At 54.8% G+C, this 19,551-nt stretch overlaps 1 protein-coding gene across 2 annotated transcripts in view; it reads left to right on the plus strand.

Annotated features, from left to right (window-relative positions):
* Nucleotides 1-19,551, plus strand: part of MVB12B (multivesicular body subunit 12B) — a 209,552-nt gene that overhangs the window by 187,053 nt on the left and 2,948 nt on the right. Inside the window, exon 10 of one of the 2 annotated variants that reach the window (XM_043566185.1) lies at nt 3,023-6,727. The exons of the other annotated variant lie outside the window; for it this stretch is intronic. Coding sequence (XP_043422120.1) covers nt 3,023-3,109 — 87 coding nt within the window. The 3' untranslated portion in view covers nt 3,110-6,727. Of the gene's footprint in view, nt 1-3,022; nt 6,728-19,551 lie in introns of those variants that run through there. 2 annotated transcript variants of the gene reach the window in all.

Below are 19,551 nucleotides of genomic sequence, written 5' to 3' on the forward strand. Positions count from 1 at the left end.
GCTGCTGGGGACCACCCTCGGCCACTGGCCGAAATGCACTCCTGCCCTCCCACAACCTGCCCCTCCTCCTGTGTTGCCCCCTTTGGTTAATGGCGCTGGCACGCACATGCTCTGGCCCCGTGCCCAGCACCGGGCGGAGGTGGTGGGTGCTGGTGGAGTCGAGGAGGGAACCTTCCCTGTTGTGATGCACGCGAGCAGCCACCAGGTGGCAGTATTGTCCCAGGCTTCGCCCAAAGGCGGCCTTGTCCGGGGCTGCTCTGCTGGGCCAGCCTCCTGGGGCAGGAGTCCAGCCTCGGCCTGTGCCCTGGTCATCAGGGAGCCCAAACGCGAGCGGGTTGGGAGCTGCTTTAATAGCTTTTTCGAAGTAGCCAACAGATGTGCAGTGAGTGCCTGCTTGGCACCAGGGCCGTACAGGCCCCTCACCTGCTGTAGCTCACGCCGTCTTCCCAGTTGGCCCTGGGAGTAGATTGTGACCCCACTGACTTTCGTGAGGTCTAACTGACATATACCACGAGCTTCAGGTGTCCAACATAACGAACCCATATTTATATAGATGGCAAAATAATCACAATGAGTCAACATCTGTCACCATGGTGACAAATTTTTGTGATGAGAACCTTTAAGATTTATTCTTAGCAACTTCCAAATAAGCAACACAGGATCAACCATAGTCGCCATGCTGTGTGTCACATCTCCTTATCTTACAACTGGAATTTGTACCTTTTGACCCCCTTCGCCCATCCACACGCCCTCCCCCGGCGAGTACCGGTCCGTCCTCTGTACCTGTTAAGTATGGGGTGTTGTGTTTTTGTTTCGTTTTGTTTTCTAGATTGCACAGATCAGTGAGGTCACATGGTATCTTTCTCTGACTTATTTCACTTCACACGATGCCCCCAGGGTCCAGCCCTGCTGTTGCAAACGGCAAAATTTCGTTGTTTTTTTTTTATGGCTGAATCACATCCCGTGGCACATATACGCCACATCTGTATCCCTTCATCTGTCAGCGGCCACGGAGGCGGTCTCTGGCATGGCTGTTCTAGATGGTGCTGCCGTGGACGTGGTGCTGCAGGTATCTCGCTGAGTTAGAGTGAAGTGGAATCGCCGAGTCCTAGGGGAGTCCTAGGTTCAGGTTCTCGGGGTCCTCCAGGTGGCGGTACCAGTTTGTGTTCCCAGCAGGGCACAAGGGTTCCCTTTTCTCCACAGCCTCGCCAGCACTTTCTTTTTAATATTTATTTTTGGGACAACGGGAGAGAGAGAATCCCAAGCAGGCCCCGCGCCATCCGCACAGAGCCCGACGCGGAGCTCGAACCGGCAAACCGTGAGATACGATCTGAGCCGAAATCAAGAGTCTGAGGAGCCTCAACCGACCGCGCCACCCAAGCACCCCAGCACTTATTTCTTAACGTGACCCCACTTTAGAGATAGGTTCACTAAGGTTCAGAGAGGGGCAGAGACCTGCCAGAGGTCACCCTCCAAAGCCCTTCCCTCTCGCCCCTCTGGCAACAGACCTTTGTAGGGACCACAGTCACAGCTGCGGCGTAGGCCCTGTGGCTCCGGGCTCAGGAGCCACTCGAGGCTCTTCAACACAGGGATAGGATGGGGCCAGTGCAGATCTGTGTCCCGTCTGTCCTGGGTCAGCCCTTGGGGCCCTTCGGCAGGGGTGGCCTGCTGGACTGCCTGCCCACCATTTCTACTTGAGGGAAAAAGCCTCAGAGGTCTGCTCCCCCTCATTCAGGACTGACCCCTAAAGCCGTCAGCACTTAGCTGTTCTCTGTGCGGTGGGCAGTCACTTGGGGGCAGGGGGCCAGGCCAGGCTTCCTGTCAGCCTCCCCAGTGTCCCCGAGGAAATAGCCTCAGCTGGTGGCCAAGTTCAGCCAGGACAACTCCACTTTGCTCTGTTTTACACAGACAAGCCCTTTTTTAGGGCAATTCTGCTCAGAAGTGTTTAGATGTTATTTAAAATGTTTAACAGGGGCGCCTGGGTGGCTCAGTTAAGCCCCAACCTCAGCTCAGGTCATAAGCTCACGGTTTTTGAGTTCGAACCCCGCATAGGGCTCTCTGCTGTCAGCATGGAACCTGCTTCAGATCCTCTGTCTCCCTGTCTCTCTCTCTGGCCCTCCCCTGCTTGCTCTCTCAAAAATAAACATTTAAAAAATAAAACGTTTAACGAGCACTGACCTGATCCAAACTCCTCACTCCTAAACCCCTAGGACCACACGGCTGCCTTGGCACATAACGGGCCGGGCTGCTCACCACAGGCCCACTCCCAGCCTCTGAAGCTCAGGCCGGCAGGCCCGTGTCTGCTGGAGGGCACTCCTCGCCTGTGTCCGCTCTTCTGCCTGGCACGCCCCACCCCCCATTTCGATGCCCACCGGGTCTTCAGGGGGAACCACGGGGGCTCCCCATCCCCCAGCAGAGGTACTTGCCTCTCTGAGTCTCCATTAGACTCCGAGCCCACCTAGACGTGCTCCTGGGATCTAGGGTCAGGTAAGCTTCCGTCTTAAGCATGAGGTGGCACAGGGCACAGATGTGCCCCTCCGGGTGCCACCCTGGCCCAGGCTGGGTCGCCGGTGTGGGCGCTGCCCCCCGGGAGCCTCGGCTTTCATCGGCTAACCAGGACAGTCACCCACCCTCCAGGGAGCAGCTCTGGGAACTCAGAGAGGTACACGGACGTGTGGGGTGCTGCCCCTTCCCCGCACCGCTCGGCTGTGTCAGCAGCCGTGCCCAGAGAACACGGAGTCAGAGGGCCCCTGGGCAGTTGCGGGATGGGGTGTACCTCGCGCGACCCTCTCCTGCAGGCAGCCTGGCCCGGGGGCAGCGCGTGGCTTCGGGCGCTGCAGCCCCTGGACCAGGACTCCGTCCTCACACCCTGGGCGGCCAGAGCGCTGTCTGCGCACACGCTGGCACCACGCGTGGGCGCACGCTCGGCCAGGTGGCAGCGGGGCCTCCGCGGGCCGGGCCGAGGCCTCCCTGCGTCGTCCTCGCGCACTGACCACGCTTCTCTGTCCGCTCCCTCCCGCAGTATGAGTACAGCTTCCGCACGGAGCAGAGCGCCGCAGCCCGGCTCCCGCCCAGCCCCACGCGGTGTCAGCAGATCCCCCAGTCCTGAGGCCCGGCCGCCACCCCGCCCCCTCGGGGAGAAGACGCAGCCGCCCGACTACTGAGCGCCCCTCCCTCGCCCAGCCCAGTCCCTCCTGCCCGCCCTCACCGCCCCCCCACCCCCGGGGGCTCGCCTGGGAGACTCCGGGCGGCTGAGCGGTTACCTCCGCGGCCATCGGCTTGCCTGACGGGACACCCCCGCCTCCCCGGGGACACTGTTCATAATCTCGACTAATCTGTGTTTGCTGTAGTGACCAGCAGCTCCTGGCGTGTCTGTGTGACGACCAGCCTCCTACACGCGGCCCCGCCCACCGCGGGAGCCACCCGAGGGCCCCGCGCAATTGCGGAGCTTCCCGGTGACCCGCTCGCCCCCTGTCCTCCTGACTGTTGCCTGCCGCTAAGCTCGCACGTTCCTCCTGGAATTCCGCCTGAGGTGGGTGGCAGCGGGGCACAGCCCCCCGCCGGGGCTCCCCCCACGCCCCAGAACTGACAGCGACAAGCGCCCTGAGCGTTTCATGGCAACCCTGAGGACTCGAGGGAGGAAGGAGCGGGCGGCCCCCGGCCCCACCGGTGGCCACCCCTTCACACTCGGCCCCCAACCGACACACTGGACACGCAGAGGTCGGGGCGCAGCCGCCCGGCTGCCCCCACAGAGGACGTCCCTGCTGGGCGAGAAGGCCGAGGGACCTGGTGCTTGCTTGGAGGGGAGTTTTGCTGCCCGGGACACTGTGCTCACCCACCACCCGCCCTGTTCCTCCCAAAGGGCTCATCTCTGCAACGCCCACGTGCCCTGACCCAGAGACGGGCCCTCCCTGGGCTGCGGGAAAGAGACCCTGTGGGCTGGTGTCCAGCCGCAGAGGGACGCGGGCACGTGGTCACCCAGCTTCGCAGAGCCAGGCTGCATCTCGATGGGGTCTGCCCACAGCAGGAGTCGTTTGTAAAAGTCCGTCTGAGCCAGGTCACCGAACTGGGGCCATGACTGGCCAGTGGCCACACTGGCATCTCCCACAATGCTGGCTGCCAAGTTCAGCCCCACACGGGTTCGCCATGAGAACAGGGCTGCAGCCACCCCTGGGGGGCTCAGGCCCCACCTCGACGGCCTGCCTGGTCTAGTTACCAGGGTCTGTCTCGATTCCACAGAATGTTGGGATCTCCCACCTCGGAGGTCACTAGAGGGCAGGAGCTTTGGATGGGAGGCTTGACGTGCATGGGGGGGTGGGGGGTGGGAGCGGGCTGAGGCCTGGAGAGCAGGGAGGTGCCCCCCCCCATGAAGGTAGCACAGGAGAGCCACAGCCAAGGACGCTCCCCGCCTACCCGTGGCTCCTGGGATGGCACATGGTGGCTGGGGCAGAACTGGCCAACAGTGTGGAGGGTGGCCGCTGGCTCAGAGGTGGGGGTGGGGCAAAAATACCTCCTGTACCTGCCGTCAGCAACGCCAGCTCCAGAACCTCTACCCTCACCGCTGTCGCCCCGGATCTTCAAGGCGATACCTCCTGATTTCTGTGCATTAGAGAAGTGGGCACCTCTCCCTCCCTCCGCCCAGGCCCGGGACGTCCCTGGTGGAGCTGGCCTTCCTGTGCCTCCCACACAGCAAAGCGGCAGGAAAATGCAGGCGGTGTGTGGAACCCCCGGGGTCCAGGAAGCCAAGGGCTATGGTGCTCACCCAGGAAGGAGAGAGCTTCGAACTGGTCTCAGATGTACACGCCGAGATAAGCTAGTTGTGTTTCTGGGGAAACTGGAGGAGTCCCGTGGGGCCCAGAGAACCTGTGTCTCCTGCTGCCTTTGGACGGGTGGCCGCTCCAAAACCAAGTGACCTGCGTGACCCCAAGCCCAACACAGAGGGGCGACCAATTCCTTCTGTACCGTTCACTCGGTGCGTGCGCTTTGTTCACGGCCTGACTGGAAGATTACCATCTGACAGGCGGCGCCCAGCAGCCCTTCTCCCTTGACCGACAGCCAGGGGTTTTAGCGGCTCTCAGGGCCGAAGACGAGCACGTGGGAGCCCAAGCGTGGGTGCAAGAAGGCAGAGCTGGGCAGGGAGGGTGACTGTCCCCCCCCCCAATTCCGGGGCCATCCTGCAGTTACGGGATGGGGCTGCGGGGCCACCAGGAAGAGGCCAGACTGGTGTGGATGCAGGCGGCCTGGGGTGACGACCTCCACTGCATGGTAGACATAAGCGACGTGTAACGGTGACTGAACGTCACCCTAAACCATTAGGACAATTAGGCAGTGACCGTGTTAGGGAGAGGTTGGCGTCTGTGGTAGATTTTAGGCTGCTCCCAGCCCTCTTTGCCTCTTGGGGGGGGTGGGGGGGCGCGTGCAGACAGCAGGACAGCCCGGACCCCTGGCACACCACTGGAACAGAGCGACCTTTTCTTTCTGGGAGGGCGCATTGCCTCACAAACCCTGTGACCACACAGGCAGGGAAGGACAAGGGTTCTCGGAAGTGTGAAGGGCAGGGGCCAGGCCCTCCGTCCCCCAGCACTCCCCGCCGCTCCCCCAGAGACCAACGAGAGCACAGGCTTCCCTGCTGCCTTCTCTCTTCCATCTGAAAATCCATTCTCTCTCCAAAACCCTTGGAAAGGGCATAGTGGTAATAGGGGGTGAGTAGGTTGCGACGTGTTCATTTGCAAATTTTTATCAAGGCTTTTCCTGCCCCGAGTCCCGGAACCAATATGGGCCACACGCCCCTGCCACCTGGAGAGCTGGAACCAGGTCAGGACCCCCGGCCGCCCCGGCTTCCTTGCCGGCAGTTCTGACCTCTGCACAGTTGGCCACCAGGAGCCCCTGACATTTGCTTCCCCACCCCCCCGTGCTGTTCAGAACGGCAGCGCGGCGGGCGACAAGGACTAACACATACTAAGCACCTGCTCCTTGCCAGGCAGTGGCACATTTCTCCTCTTTAAGCACATTTTCTCCCGTTTTTCTCCCTTGAAAAACACCCAGAAATGGATGTTCGTTGCTCCCGGTCAGAGACGAAGAAGCGGAGACCAGTCCGCGGCACAAAGCTGGCAGGTGGCAGAGACAGGATTTGGGGCCCGAGGCTCGTCGGACCCCAGAGCCACTGTGCCGGCTGGTCCAGCATAAGCACACGCCTCACAGCCCCTTTTGGTTCCGGTCCCGCAACGGACCTCCCAGCGCCGCCGGCCACGCTGGTTCCGGCGCGATAGCGTCGCCGCTGCGCCATGGTGCTCGGCAGGGGGCGAGAGCCCAGCTGCCCCCTCGCTCCACCCCGACGAGGGCTCCCCTGAGATCCAGGGAGCCCGAGAGCAAAGCAGGGCCTCGACCCGGCAGCCGCGTGCCCACGGGGGTGCGGGGCCCGGGCTCTGACTCCGCCCACTGCCCGCCCTGCCGCCGGGGCCTGGAGGCGGCGGCCCCTCCTCCTTCGCCCGTCCGGATGCCGCCCCACGGCGGCCGTCGCCGCCAGGAGACGGGGCTTCTGTTCTCCCCGCGACAGGTGTGTGGGCTGCCATGGGACGCTGGGGCCACGGCCGGGCCGCTGTGCCCTCGCCATGGGAACGACGTCCTTACCGTATTTATTTGAGGTGACTCTGTACTTGGCGAAGGGAAGTTTCACTGTGTGATTGTCTGTCTTAATATAATTTGTTAAATAAACGTTTTAACCTTTTCCCGGGCTTGCTGCTGTGGCGCTACCTGAGCGAGGTCGGCGTCCCTCGGGGAGGCTCCAGCATCTTCCCCGGCTCCTGGCCGGGGAGGAGGGGGGGTGGGGAGCAGACAGCCACCGCCCGGCCTTCCCACCCGCTAGAAAGAAGCCGTGGGCTTCTCTGCCCCTGTTTAGTTTAGAGACCTGGTTACGAACCGGAGGAATTCACGAGGGCCTAGAAAGCCCTGCCGTTCTCTGGGAACAACCCTCAGGAATGCTCCTTGGAGGCAAAAACCCCAGTTGCCACAAAAGCACCTGAAACCCGTGCGCGTCAACAGGTCGCCAACAAGAATGCGCTTTCATGTGCGGCTTGCCCGGGGCCCCGTCTGCGAGGGGTTCGGGGCGGCCGGGCTGCTCGAGAGGACACGCGGCCCCCGTGGTTTCGGTCCTGTCCCGACGGCTCGCCTACTGGCGAGACGCCCCTGCGAACGCCGGCGAGGGGACCAGAGGCCCGCGGGACACGGCCCAAGGCTCCGTGCGAGGGCCGTGGCTTCAGATCTCACTATCAAAGCTCTTTCCCTCCTTTGTAAGTAACCTTTGCATTTTTGGGCTTGACGTGACAACCTGAGCTGTCACTGCCTCCAGCCCTGTTTACGCCAGACTCAGAGTGGGGCCCACCTTTAGCTCACCTCTCATCAGGGCCATGAGAGTCCCCCAAGTGTCCCTGCCTCCAGCCTAGGACCCCCACCTCTGGCATCTCGCAAGAGCGAGGAAAAGCAGCCCAGAGAATGCCACGAGAAATCCACAAGGAACACTCAACGCAGGGTCTGAAGAGCTGGATTCCATTCTGGCTCTGCCACTCCCTGACCACGTGCACGTCACTGGTTACCCAGCACCCGCAGAAGGAGAGGGTGCGTCCCTCCTGGCTTACCCTGGGAAGACGGGAGGAAGGGCTCTTAGCGTCAGCAGAGACCACGTGACTTGCCAGGTCTCTCTTCGGGGCCAGGGTTGGGTGTTGCCATCCACAGCCTAGTGCTGGGTCACCCAGGAAGTTCAAGTGGTGGCCTCGGACTGACATCCAGGGCACAGAGTCCGTTTGCAAGAGGCCTCATGCACTGCTCAGACAGACAGACGGATTCCCCAGAGCCGGGAGGAGGAGGCAGCTCACAGACCTTAGGGCAGCAAGAAACCAACACCTACACATGACAGCCTAGGCCAGGGAGGGGTGAATGGCCAGACCCAGAGGAAACTTGGAACCCAGAGCAGGATGCAGCCAGGCGGCACCTGTTTCTGCCTCATCTGAGCATCCGCTTCTAGTTCTCTCACACTCAGGCCCTCCTTCTCACGTGCTCTGTCCACCAGTGTGCACGGCACATGCGTCTTTGTGTGTAGACACAGCCACTCGAGCTTACGTGTCTCTCTTCAGAAGATCCAGAGGCAAGAGTCCCAGGACAGACTCTGATTGGCCAGCCTGGGTCACGTGACCCTTTCTGCCCAGCGACTCTGGCCTGGGGCGGGGAGGGAGTGTGTGATCACAAAGTATCTGGAGCAGGTCTAATTTATTTAGACCCTCATCGGGCATCTGCTGCAGGGGAGCCCGAGGCTGTGCGGGGAGGGGTAGCACCTCTTCCCCGGGGAGACGGAAAAGCACTCCATCAGCAGCTCTGTGCCATGGAGAGAAGACGTTGAGGTGGGTGGAGGGGCATGCATCCACCTGTCCATCTGTCTGTCTGTTCTCTCAAACCACATTGTAAGAGCACCTTCCACACGTAGGCGAGAGTGTGGGCACCGGGCAGTCAGCAGTGACCCAACACCACAGAGGTCCCCCTCGTGGATCCATCCCGCTTACCCCCTGCCATGTCTCTCCCACTTCTCCCCCTGCTTCTGCCTGTTGTCGTTGTCTCCTAGCCACCCTGGCTCATCCCTAAAGCTCTGGGCTCCCTGAGCCCCACCCTGACCTTTCTCTCCCCTTCTGCACCGCCCCCCCCCCCCCAGGCTGCTGGGGCAGCCCGTGTCTTTAACTGTGCTCAGCTTTGCTGCCGGCCCCGCCTGCGAGGCCCCACCCGGGTGTTACCCCTTGACGTCGTCGGCACATCCCAAGCAGAGCCTACCATCTCCCACAAGCCCCAAGCTGCTCCCCTTCTCCTGACTCCCGGTCCTGGAACAGGCCCCGCCATCTCCACACCTGGAGGCCCCCCCGCCGCCGCCGCCGCCGCCGCCACCACCTGGAGCCGCCTGTGATCACCCCGTTTCCAGCTGGACAGCTCCCCCCTCTACACGTGCATTCAAACTCAGCCACTGTTTCCTCTTCCTGCTGCTCCTTTTTAAATTCTGCCCCTTGACGCTTTTCACCTGGATTACAGCATCAGCCCCTTAGCCGGGCCCCTGCCCCCAGCATCTTCCCCTCCCAGCCACCTTCCTCATAGCCATCTGTCGGGATGCCTCCACTTACAGTGCCCGCCCCCCAAGAATGAAATCAGAGTCCCTCAGGTTTCCCAACACCATCCTTCCAGGTCTGACCCTGCCTCCTGTCCCAGCCTCACCTCCTGCAAACCTCCCTGATGGATTTTGCATGGTTCTTCACACCCTAAACTCTGTACTGCCTTGCTTTTGCATATGCTGTGCCCCCTATCTAGGATGCTTGTCCCTCATTTTTCTGTCTGGTCAAGTCTTGTTCATCCTCGAAGCCTCTGCTCAGACACCTCCTCTGTGATGTCCTGCTTGACCCCCTGGAGGCAAAGCTAAAATTCCTCCCCTTCAAGCCACTCCATACCTTGCACACTGGAACCACTGACCCATGGGCAGCACTGCAGCCCTCCAGTCCTTTCATTAGACGACCTGCTCCTAAAGGAGGGGGAACAGGTCTCATTTATGACACCTTCCTCCGTAGCCCCATGTAGACGCACCCAACACAGGCCTTGAATAAAAACAGGCAAGAGCAAATGCTCAGTGAACGACTAACTCAAAGTGGGTAGGGCGACAGGTGGGCTGGACTCCACTGCTGAGCAGCCCAAGAAGGATGGGCCCCGGTGGCCCTTGCCGCGAGGTTTGTGACCACCCCAAGGACTGTGATGACCAGCAGCAGCCCTCCCTGGACAAGTCCCGATGCTGGCCCCAAAGCGACCAGAGACAAGAGAACTGGGCCCTCACCTGGCCCACCTCTGAAGCCACGGCACCCAACAAGATCCATGATGGGGGTGCAGCAGGCAGGTAATGGCCATGGGCTGCTAGATGTCCCCTTGAAGCCCAACTCAAGGGGCTGCCAGAGAAAGAGAGACGATCCATAGGTCACAGGAGCCAACACTAAAGCTAGGGGGGCTTGGGTCTAAGGGAAAGCAGCAGAGCAGGGGGCAAGATGGCCGCTGCCACCGACGAGAGGCAGTGTGGGGGCGGGGGGCAATTTGCTGGCTGTGCTCATTCATCTCCACCCCCCCCCACACACACACACATGCACGCACGTCGCCCCGGGTGGCTCATGTCATCCCTTCGCTACCAAAACAGCAGCGTGGCTGACCCCTAAGCTCCCACCTTCCTTCTCCCCACACCTTGGGCCAAGTAAGTGCAACCAGAGACACGGGTCTTGGGAAAAGTGGTGCCAGGCAGAGGTCTTGGCCCTTTCCCTTTGGGTCTGGATCTCCTGAAGGGGAAGGGCACGCAGGTAGACGTGGGCACAGTTGAACAGCCGAGACCCATCCGTCCCTCCTCCCTCGTCACTCTCGGGAGGGGCCACAGGACTCACAACCTTAACTGCACAACGGAACCACCTAGAGAGTTTTTAAGACTTCCTGTGCCCAGACCACACCCAGATCAGTGAAATCAGAATCTCCGATGGAGGGACGCATGAGTCCGTCATTTTTCAGTCTCCCCGGGTGATGCCAGTGTGCAGCCGAGTTTAAGAATCACCAAGCTAAATTCTGGGCTTTCCCAGATGCATGTTGCTTCCCTCAAATACACGTTACCGGCGATGGGGCTTAGAGTCCGAAGGAATAAATCCAGAGGAGAGAAACAGACCCCAGAAGAGCTGGTCCACCAAAAGGAACACAAGAAGCTGACCAACCAAAAACAGAAGAACGAACAGACCAGAGAGAACATGCGTTTAGTATAAACAAAAACTAGCCCCCAGGAGAAGAGGACACTGGAAACATTAGGGGCTCATTCAAAACAACTTGCTTCTGCCCATCAGTCCTGAAATGCTGATAGGCCGAAGAGGAAAAGAAGCCGATATATCAGCAATTGCACTTGAAGATTTTGCTACACCTCTCCCAGAAACCAGCCAAGTTCATATAACACAAGCCAATACGAGGCCAGCATGATCCTGATACAAAAACCAGGCAAAGACACCACAAGAAAGTTACAGGCCAATATCCCTAGTCAACACAGATGCAAAAAATCCTTAATAAAATATTAGCAAGCTGATTTCGATAGTGCACTAAAAGGATCATAGACTGTGATCGAGTGGAATTTATTCTAGGAATGCAGAGATGGTTCGACATCTGCAAAGCAACCCATGCTACACCACATCAATGAAATCAGGCTAAAATATATGCAGAGAAAGCATCTGACAAAATTCGACATCCATTTGTGATAAAAAGCTTTTAAAGTGGGTATAAAGGGAACGTACCTACATGTTCCTGTTCCTGTACCTGTATATTCTCTATAACATAATAAAGGCTTTACAGGACAAGCCCACAGCTAACATACTCAATGGTGAAAAGCTTTCAGCTTAGAGGGAAAGCTTTTAAGATCAGGAATCAGACAAGGATTCCCACCCTCTCACCACTTTTATTCCATATAGTATCAGAAGTCCTAGCCAAGGCAGTTAGGCAATAAAAATAAAATACATCCAAATTCGGAAGAAAGAAGTTGTCATATTTGCAGACAACGTGATAGGATATAGAGAAAATCCTAAATACCCCACCAAAAAATGGTTAGAATAAAGGAATTCAGTGAAGTAGCAGAATCCAAAAATCAGTTGCATTTCTATACACTAATGATGAGCTATCGCAATGAGAAATTAAGAAAGCAATCCAATTTGTAATTACATCAAGAAGAATAAAATACCTAGGAATAAATTTAACCAAAGAGGTGGAAAACCAATACACCGAAAACTATAAGACCCTGATAAAAGAAATTGAAGAAGACACAAATAAATGGAAAGATACTGCATGTTCATGGATTGGAAGAATTAATAATATTAAAATGTCTCTGTTTCCCAAAGCAATCTCCAGATTTAATGCACCCCCTACCAAAATTCCAATGGCATTTTTCATAGAACTAGAAGACAGGATCCTAAAATTTGGATGGAACCACAAAAGACCCAAGTAGCCACGGCAATATTGAGAAAAAAGAGCAAAGTTGAAGGCATCACGCTCCCTGATTTCAAACTATATTAAAAATCTATAGTAATCTAAACAGCATGACATTGACACAAACCAGATACATAGATCAACAGAACAGAAGAGCAAACCCAGAAATAAACCCATGCATACAATGACCAATTAACTTAGGTCGAAGGACCAATAACATACAATGGGGAATGTACAGTCTTTTCAATAAATGGTGCTGGGAAAACTCGTCAGCCCCATGCAAGAGAATGAACCCGGACCACTTTCTTACACCATGCTGAATGAAAGACTTAAGTGTAAGACCTGAAACCACGGAACTTCTAGAATACAGCAAAGGCGGTAAGCACCTGGACATCAATCTTAGCAAGGTTTTTGATCTGACTCCAAAAGCAAAGGCCACAAAAGCAAAAATAAACAGGCGGGACTACATAAACTAAGAAGCGCATGCACAGCAGAAGAAATCATCAACAAAATGAAGAGGCCACCTGCTAAGCGGGAGAAAATGTTTGCAAGTCCTGTATCTCCTAAGGTGCTAATATCCTAAATATATAAAGAACACATACCTCATACAACTCAAAGGCAAAAACATAAATGAAACGATCTGATTAAAAAACAGAGGACCTGAATAGACATTTTTCTAGAGAAGGCATCCAGATGGTCAACAGACACATGAAAGGATGCTCAACATCGCCCTCGAGAGGGAAATGCAAGTCAAAAGCGCAATGAGATACCACCTGACACCTGTTAGAATGGCTAGTCTCAAAAAGACAAGAGATAACAAGTGTTAGAGAGGGGGAGGAAAAGCCCCGTGCACTGTTGATGAGAATGTAAATTGGCGCAGCCGCTATGGAAAACAGTAAGGGGATTCCTCAAAAAATTAAAACAGAACCCCCTTGTGACCCATCAATTCCACTTCGGGGTATTTATCTGAAGACAATGAACACACTAACGTGGGAAGATACCTGCACCCCTAGATTTATGGCAGCATCATTTACAATGGGCAAGCCGTGGCAACAGCCTAAGTTTCCATCAGCGGATGGATGGATAAAGACGCGGGGTGTAAATACACCTTCGTGGTATGCCACCGTAAAGGAGAAAATCTTGCCATTTGTGACAATACGGATGGAACTTGAGAGCACTGTGCTAAGTGAAATAAGCCAAAGACAAACGCTGTATGATCTCATTTATAGGCACAATATTTTAAAAAAGAAAAAAGTTCGCAGATACAGGGAACACGTTGGCACAGGCTAGAGGCAGGGGGGTGGGAGTAGGAGAAAACGGGTCAAAAGTACACACTTGTGGTGATAAGAGAGTTAATCGCGGGATGTAGTATACAGACAGCACGGTGACTACAGTTAATAATACCGTTTTGCCTCTTGAAAGTGGCTAAGAGAATAGATCTTAAAGGTCCTCTTGCAAGAAAAATTGTTAATTATGTATGGGTGATGGATATTAACTAGATTTATTGTGGTGACTATTTCGCAAGATATACAGCTATTGAATCATTATATTGTAAACCTGAAACTAGTATGTTCTATGCCAATTATACCTCAATTAAAAAATACACATGAGCGGGGCGCCTGGGTGGCTCAGTCAGTTAAACCTCCTAGTTTCAGTTCAGGTCATGATCTCATGGTCTGTGAGTTCAAGCCTGGCACTGGGCTCTAGACTGCCAACGCAGAGCCTGCTTGGGTTGGATTCATTGATTCATTCATTCATTCATTCTCTCTCTCTCTCTCTCTCTCTCTCTCTCTCTCCCACACACACACACACCATCTCTCAAAAAAAATTTTTTTTCCCAAATCCACATGAGCAGACAGATAAAAAATTCAAACAGCCTAATTAAGAAGCACAGCACTTTCAACCCAACATAGAGTCCATATCCCCTTAAAATTTGCTATGTACTAAGCCACTGGAGAAGTCTCAACAAATTCCAAAGCGCCAACATCATACCTAAGATCATCTCTGATTTGGGTGATAGGATTCGAAGTGTGTAAGATGGGAGCTCCTTAACATCACATACAACACAAAACGCACAACTGAGTAAGAGAAAACCATAAGGGAAATTACTGAGATCTCATCATGGAACGATAATGAAATACCTACCCGGGTCAGAACCTTCGGGACACAGCTGAAGCAGTAAATAGAACAAAACTTAGTCTAAATTTATCCCAAACCAAGAAAGATCGAAAACAAACAACCTCAACTGTCCGCTGAAGAAGGTAGGAAGAGAGCAGTCAGTCAACGCAAAGAAACAGAAAGTAATGACTAGTGAGGGTAGGATCAATGAAATAGAGAAAACATACAGAAATCTGAACAGTGTTTTCTCTGAAAAGAGCAAAAGACAAATTTCTGGAAAGAGACGATACAAATGAAAATCAAAACAAGAAATAACCACGGACATAACAGATTCACAAGTTTTTTTATTAGGAACCCTATGTTACATATCTGAAAAAATGTAAGGGGGCGCCTGGGTGGCGCAGTCGGTTAAGCGTCCGACTTCAGCCAGGTCACGATCTCACGGTCCGGGAGTTCGAGCCCCGCATCAGGCTCCGGACTGATGGCTCAGAGCCTGGAGCCTGTTTCCGATTCTCTGTCTCCCTCTCTCTCTGCCCCTCCCCCGTTCATGCTCTGTCTCTCTCTGTCCCAAAAATAAATAAACGCTGAAAAAATGTAAGATGTCAAAGTGACATAAGAATTCTAGAAAAAAAAAATATGTCAATTATATATCAACTTAAAAAGAGAATGTCTGGGGGCGCCTGGGTGGCTCAGTGGGTTAAGCGCCCGACTTCAGCCCAGGTCACGATCTCAGTCTGCGGGTTCAAGCCCCGCCTCGGGCTCTCTGCTGTCAGCACGGAGCCCCCTTCAGATCCTCTGTCCCCCTCTGTCTGCCCCTTTTCTGCCTGTGCTCTCTCTCTCAAAAATAAACAAAAGAGAGAGAGAATGTCTGGGAGAAATTGAGATACGACTTCACCCCAATCAAAGGACAAACATTAGAACATCAATTCCAAACCCTGGTGAGCAGGTGGGCTGTGCTGAGCAAGAGGGAGAAGTCTCACTGGATGTGGCTTCAGGGGACAGGGTTTGGATCCACGAGTGGACGCAGCAGGAAGGCACATCTCCGTGTGCCCGGAGTTGTCCGGCCATGCAGGGCCTCCCTCACAGACAGTGAGCGCCCCATCACTGGAGAAGCGGAAGCCCGCTTGTGGAGGACACTGATGCACGGGGGTGTCTTATCGGTTCTCACTCATCAGGGGGTGGATGACTTCACTAAGGTCAACGGTTTTATGGTGCTGTGTTGCCGTCACTCCATTGCTTTCTTTCACGTGTTTTGTTGTGTTTTTTTTACCGAAGGGTAACATTCATACAAAAAAAGTGCCCGAGTCATAAGTGTACTACCTGATGAATACTCACAAGCTGAACACACCCATGTAAGCAGCCCAGACCGAGAAACAGACTCCACCCGCCTTCGAGGACCCCCCCGCGCCCACCCAGCTACCATCCCTCAGAGGCAGAGGAGCACGATCCTGACTTCTCAGCCCACAGATCAGTTTTGTTTTTGACGCCTACGTAAATGGAATCCTAGGGCACCTGGCTCTTTTGTCCCTGGCCCCTCACCCTCGGCAGGATATCGTGAGGCTCACCCGTGCAACACGTGGCGGGGGTTCATTCACTCTCTTCGGCAGGTAGTAGTAGGTCCGCGGTGTGAATGCACCGGTTTCCCCACCCCAGCGGGCTCCTGAGTTGTTTTAGTTCGGGGCCTGCCGCGAGCAGCACCGTGGACACTGGGCACGTACATCTGGTACGTGCAGACTCATCGCTGTGGGGATCAGCATCGCCAGGAGCGGCATTGCTGGATCGCAGAGGCAGCACGCATTCGGTGTTGGTAACACTTCCAGACGGTCTTCTAAGACGGAGTAGCGATTTACGCTCACACCAGCCACGCGCAGAAATTCTAGTTGCTCCGTGCCCTTAACACCACTTAAGACTTTGCAAAATTAGCCATCTCGGTAGATACGAAGTACTATCTGACTGCATTTGAAATTTGCTTTTCCCTATTGACGAATGAGGTTGAGCGCACGTTCATGTGTTTATTGGTCCCTTGAGTATCTTTTGTGAAGACCTAGCCTCTTGCCCATTTTCTACTGTATTGTCTTTTTCTTAGTTTATTTCTTAAGTTCTTCATATGTTCGCAAAATGAATCCTTTAAAATATACATATATATATGTGTGTGTATATTATATATATGTATATATATAATATACACACACACACATATATTTGTAAATATCTTCTCCCAACTGTGGCTTGCCTTTCCTCCCTTTTAATGGTGTCTATTGATGAACCAAAGTTATTCTCCTACAAATCAATAGCAAAAAAACCTAAACATCTGATTTGAAAGCGGGCAGAGGATCTGAAAAGGCGTTTTTCCGAGGACGACATACAGATGGCCAACACATACGTGAAAGGATGCCCAACATCACTCATCACCCGGGAAATGCAAGTCAAAACCACAATGAGATATCACCTCACCCCTGTTAAGATGGCTATTATCGAAAAGACAGAAAGAGCAGGTGTTAAAGAGGACAGAAAGAAAAGGGAACGCCTGTGCGCTGCTGGGGAGAATGTAAACTGGTGCAGCCATTATGGAAAACAGTACGGAGGTTCCTCAGAAGTTAAAAATAGAATTACCATATGATCCAGTCATCCCCCTTCTGGGTATTTATCTGAAGAAAATGAAAACACTAACTCGATATCTGCACCCTCACGTTCAGCGCAGCATTATTTGTAATATCCAAGACGTGAAAACAACCCAAGTGTTCACTGATGGATGAATGGATAAAGGAAATGTGTTATGTGTGTTATACACAAATATGTATACGTAATATATGTTATACACACACACACATATAATGGAATACTATCCGGCCATACAAAGGAATGAAATCTTGCTGTTTGGGACAACACAGATGGAACTTAAGGACATTATGCTAAGCAAAATAAGCCAAAGACAAGTACCATATGACGTCACTTATCACGTGGAATCTTAAAAAGCAAACAAAGGGGCACCTGGGTGGCGCAGTCGGTTAAGCGTCCGACTTCAGCCAGGTCACGATCTCGCGGTCCGTGAGTTCGAGCCCCGCGTCGGGCTCTGGGCTGATGGCTCAGAGCCTGGAGCCTGTTTCCGATTCTGTGTCTCCCTCTCTCTCTGCCCCTCCCCCGTTCATGCTCTGTCTCTCTCTGTCCCAAAAATAAATAAACGTTGAAAAAAAAATTATAAAGAAAAAAAAAAAAAGCAAACAAAAACCCAGTTCATAGATACAGAAATTGGTAGTTACCAGAGGCGGTGGGGGGAAGGGGTCAAAAGGTACCAATTTCTAGTTGTAAAGTAAGCAAGTTATGGGGATACAACGTACAACATGCTAACTACAGTTAGTAACACCGCGTTGCACATTTGAAAGTTGCTAAGGAGACTAAATCTTAAAAGTTTTCATCATAAGAAAAAAAACTTTTATGACCACGTATAGTGACAGATGTCCCCTAGCCCTATTGTGATCATTTCACAATACATACAAATACAGAATCACTCTGCTGTCTACCTGAAACGAATATATGTCAAATATACCTCAATTTTAATAACGATAAAAATTTTAAGACATTATCAATATAGTCCAATTATCAATCTTTTCCTCATATGGGTCTTGAGAAGCTGCCTATCCTCACAAGCAGATTCAAAAATGGCTTTTATTTCCTGCCAGTACCTTCCCTTGGAGAGGAGCCCTCAAAGACAGGAGAGGACAAGCCCCTGGGGGAGATGACGTGGGTGCTGAGTATACATGCGGGGGGGGGGGGGGGGGGGGGGGGAGGGCCTGGGTTGGAGGATGTTCCCAGTGACGGGGAAGCAAGTGGGCGGTGGGGGCGATCACATCTGTCCACACAGCATCACAAACACCCACGGGCCGGCACCACACTTCACGTGTGTTATCACCACAATCCTGCACTCAGGATTCCCCCATCCGGCAAGTGGGGAGACTGAGGCTCCAGGCAGTGCTGGGAAGCACGCAAGCAAACCAGGGCCAGCTCGGGGTGCCCGATCAGCGAATGCCCAACTCCAGCGCTGTGCCGGCACGCAGCCTGGATGGAGTCCCTCCCAGAAGGAAGCGTCCCCTACAGCAGGGATACCTCCCTGGGAGGTCAGAGGAGCCCCACTCGGCACGCAGCTCTGCCACCTCCCCTGAATGTGACCCTGGGGCTCCGGGATAACAGCAACTAGCCACCCAGGGCTTTCCCGGGGAAAAAGAACTCCGACCCAGAACTTGCTTGGCCCAGGGCAGGGCCCAGTGCCAGGGGCAGCCACGGGGAGGCCCCACGAGGCAAGAAAGGGGCCGAATGACCGTGGCCCACCCCAGACCCGTCCACCTGGTGTGGGAGCCTCCAGGTTAGTACACACCGGTGCCCCCCTCGGTGTTCCGTGGCTGAACCTTGCCAGAAGGCCCAGGTACTCTGGAGCTCGCTTCCAGGCTCAGTCCTGGCCTCGCTCTATCCATCTCAGCTTCCCGGTGGATAATGAGCCACCGCAGCCTTGTCCAGAGCTGCAGGGCTGGACCCCCACCACCCCGCCGCACAGACTAGACGCGTTCCCTGGAGGGGCCTCCTGCAGGGTCTAGGACGGCCTCTAGCAGCAGCTCCCGGGGAGGCGGCACTTTGCCGGGAGGCAAACCCCCCTCTGAGTTCCACTTCCCGGCTGAAGAACCCAGGAAGTCTCTTGCACTTTTCTCGAGCCCGCTTTCTCCTCTGGAAAATTAGGGCCGCCCTCGAGGCTCCCTCTCAAGGCCGCTGGGCAGGGTCTCAGCAAAGGGCCTAGCCTGGAAGGCCCCCTCTGCCCGCAGCCCCGGGGCGGAGTCGGGCCGCCGGCGCGCACACCCGAGTCCGGCCGCGCGGGGGCGCTCCGCCGCATCTGGCCGGCCCCCTCCGCCTTGCTGACGCTTCCCACCCTTCCAGAAAGAAAGCGGAGCTGCGGGAGTTGGCCTGACTGCCGGAAGGAAAACCGATCCATCGTCTTCGCGCCGCAGACGTTTGGTTGGGTGGCGGCCAGCCCGCAGTGCCAGCCTCGTCTGCACCCCTCGGGGGTCCCACCCGGCTCGCGGGGAGCGGCCCGCGTAGATTCTGAATCACCCGGATGGAGGACTCGCCCGACCCCGCAGCGCTTGCCCTACCCTGGAATCCGGGGTCTGAGCCAGGGCTGTGGGACGGGAAGCCCCCGGCCCCACCCTCCCTTGCGGGTGGGCTCAGGCAAGTCGCGTCACAGAGCCTCCGCTCGGAGCCTCGATTGCCACATCCCTAAAATGGGAAAGTCCACAGTCCCTGCTTTGAAAAGTTGCTGAGAAGGTTAAGGAGCTGTATCGCCGTCGCCCACCTTCCTGGCCTTAGGCAAGCCACCTGCACCTCCCTCCCTCATCCTCAGTTTCCCTGGCCACAAAATGGGGATACCAGAAGTCCTTA

Source organism: Prionailurus bengalensis, chromosome D4 (assembly GCF_016509475.1).
Source record: "Prionailurus bengalensis isolate Pbe53 chromosome D4, Fcat_Pben_1.1_paternal_pri, whole genome shotgun sequence".
NCBI classification, from domain to species: Eukaryota; Metazoa; Chordata; class Mammalia; order Carnivora; family Felidae; genus Prionailurus; species Prionailurus bengalensis.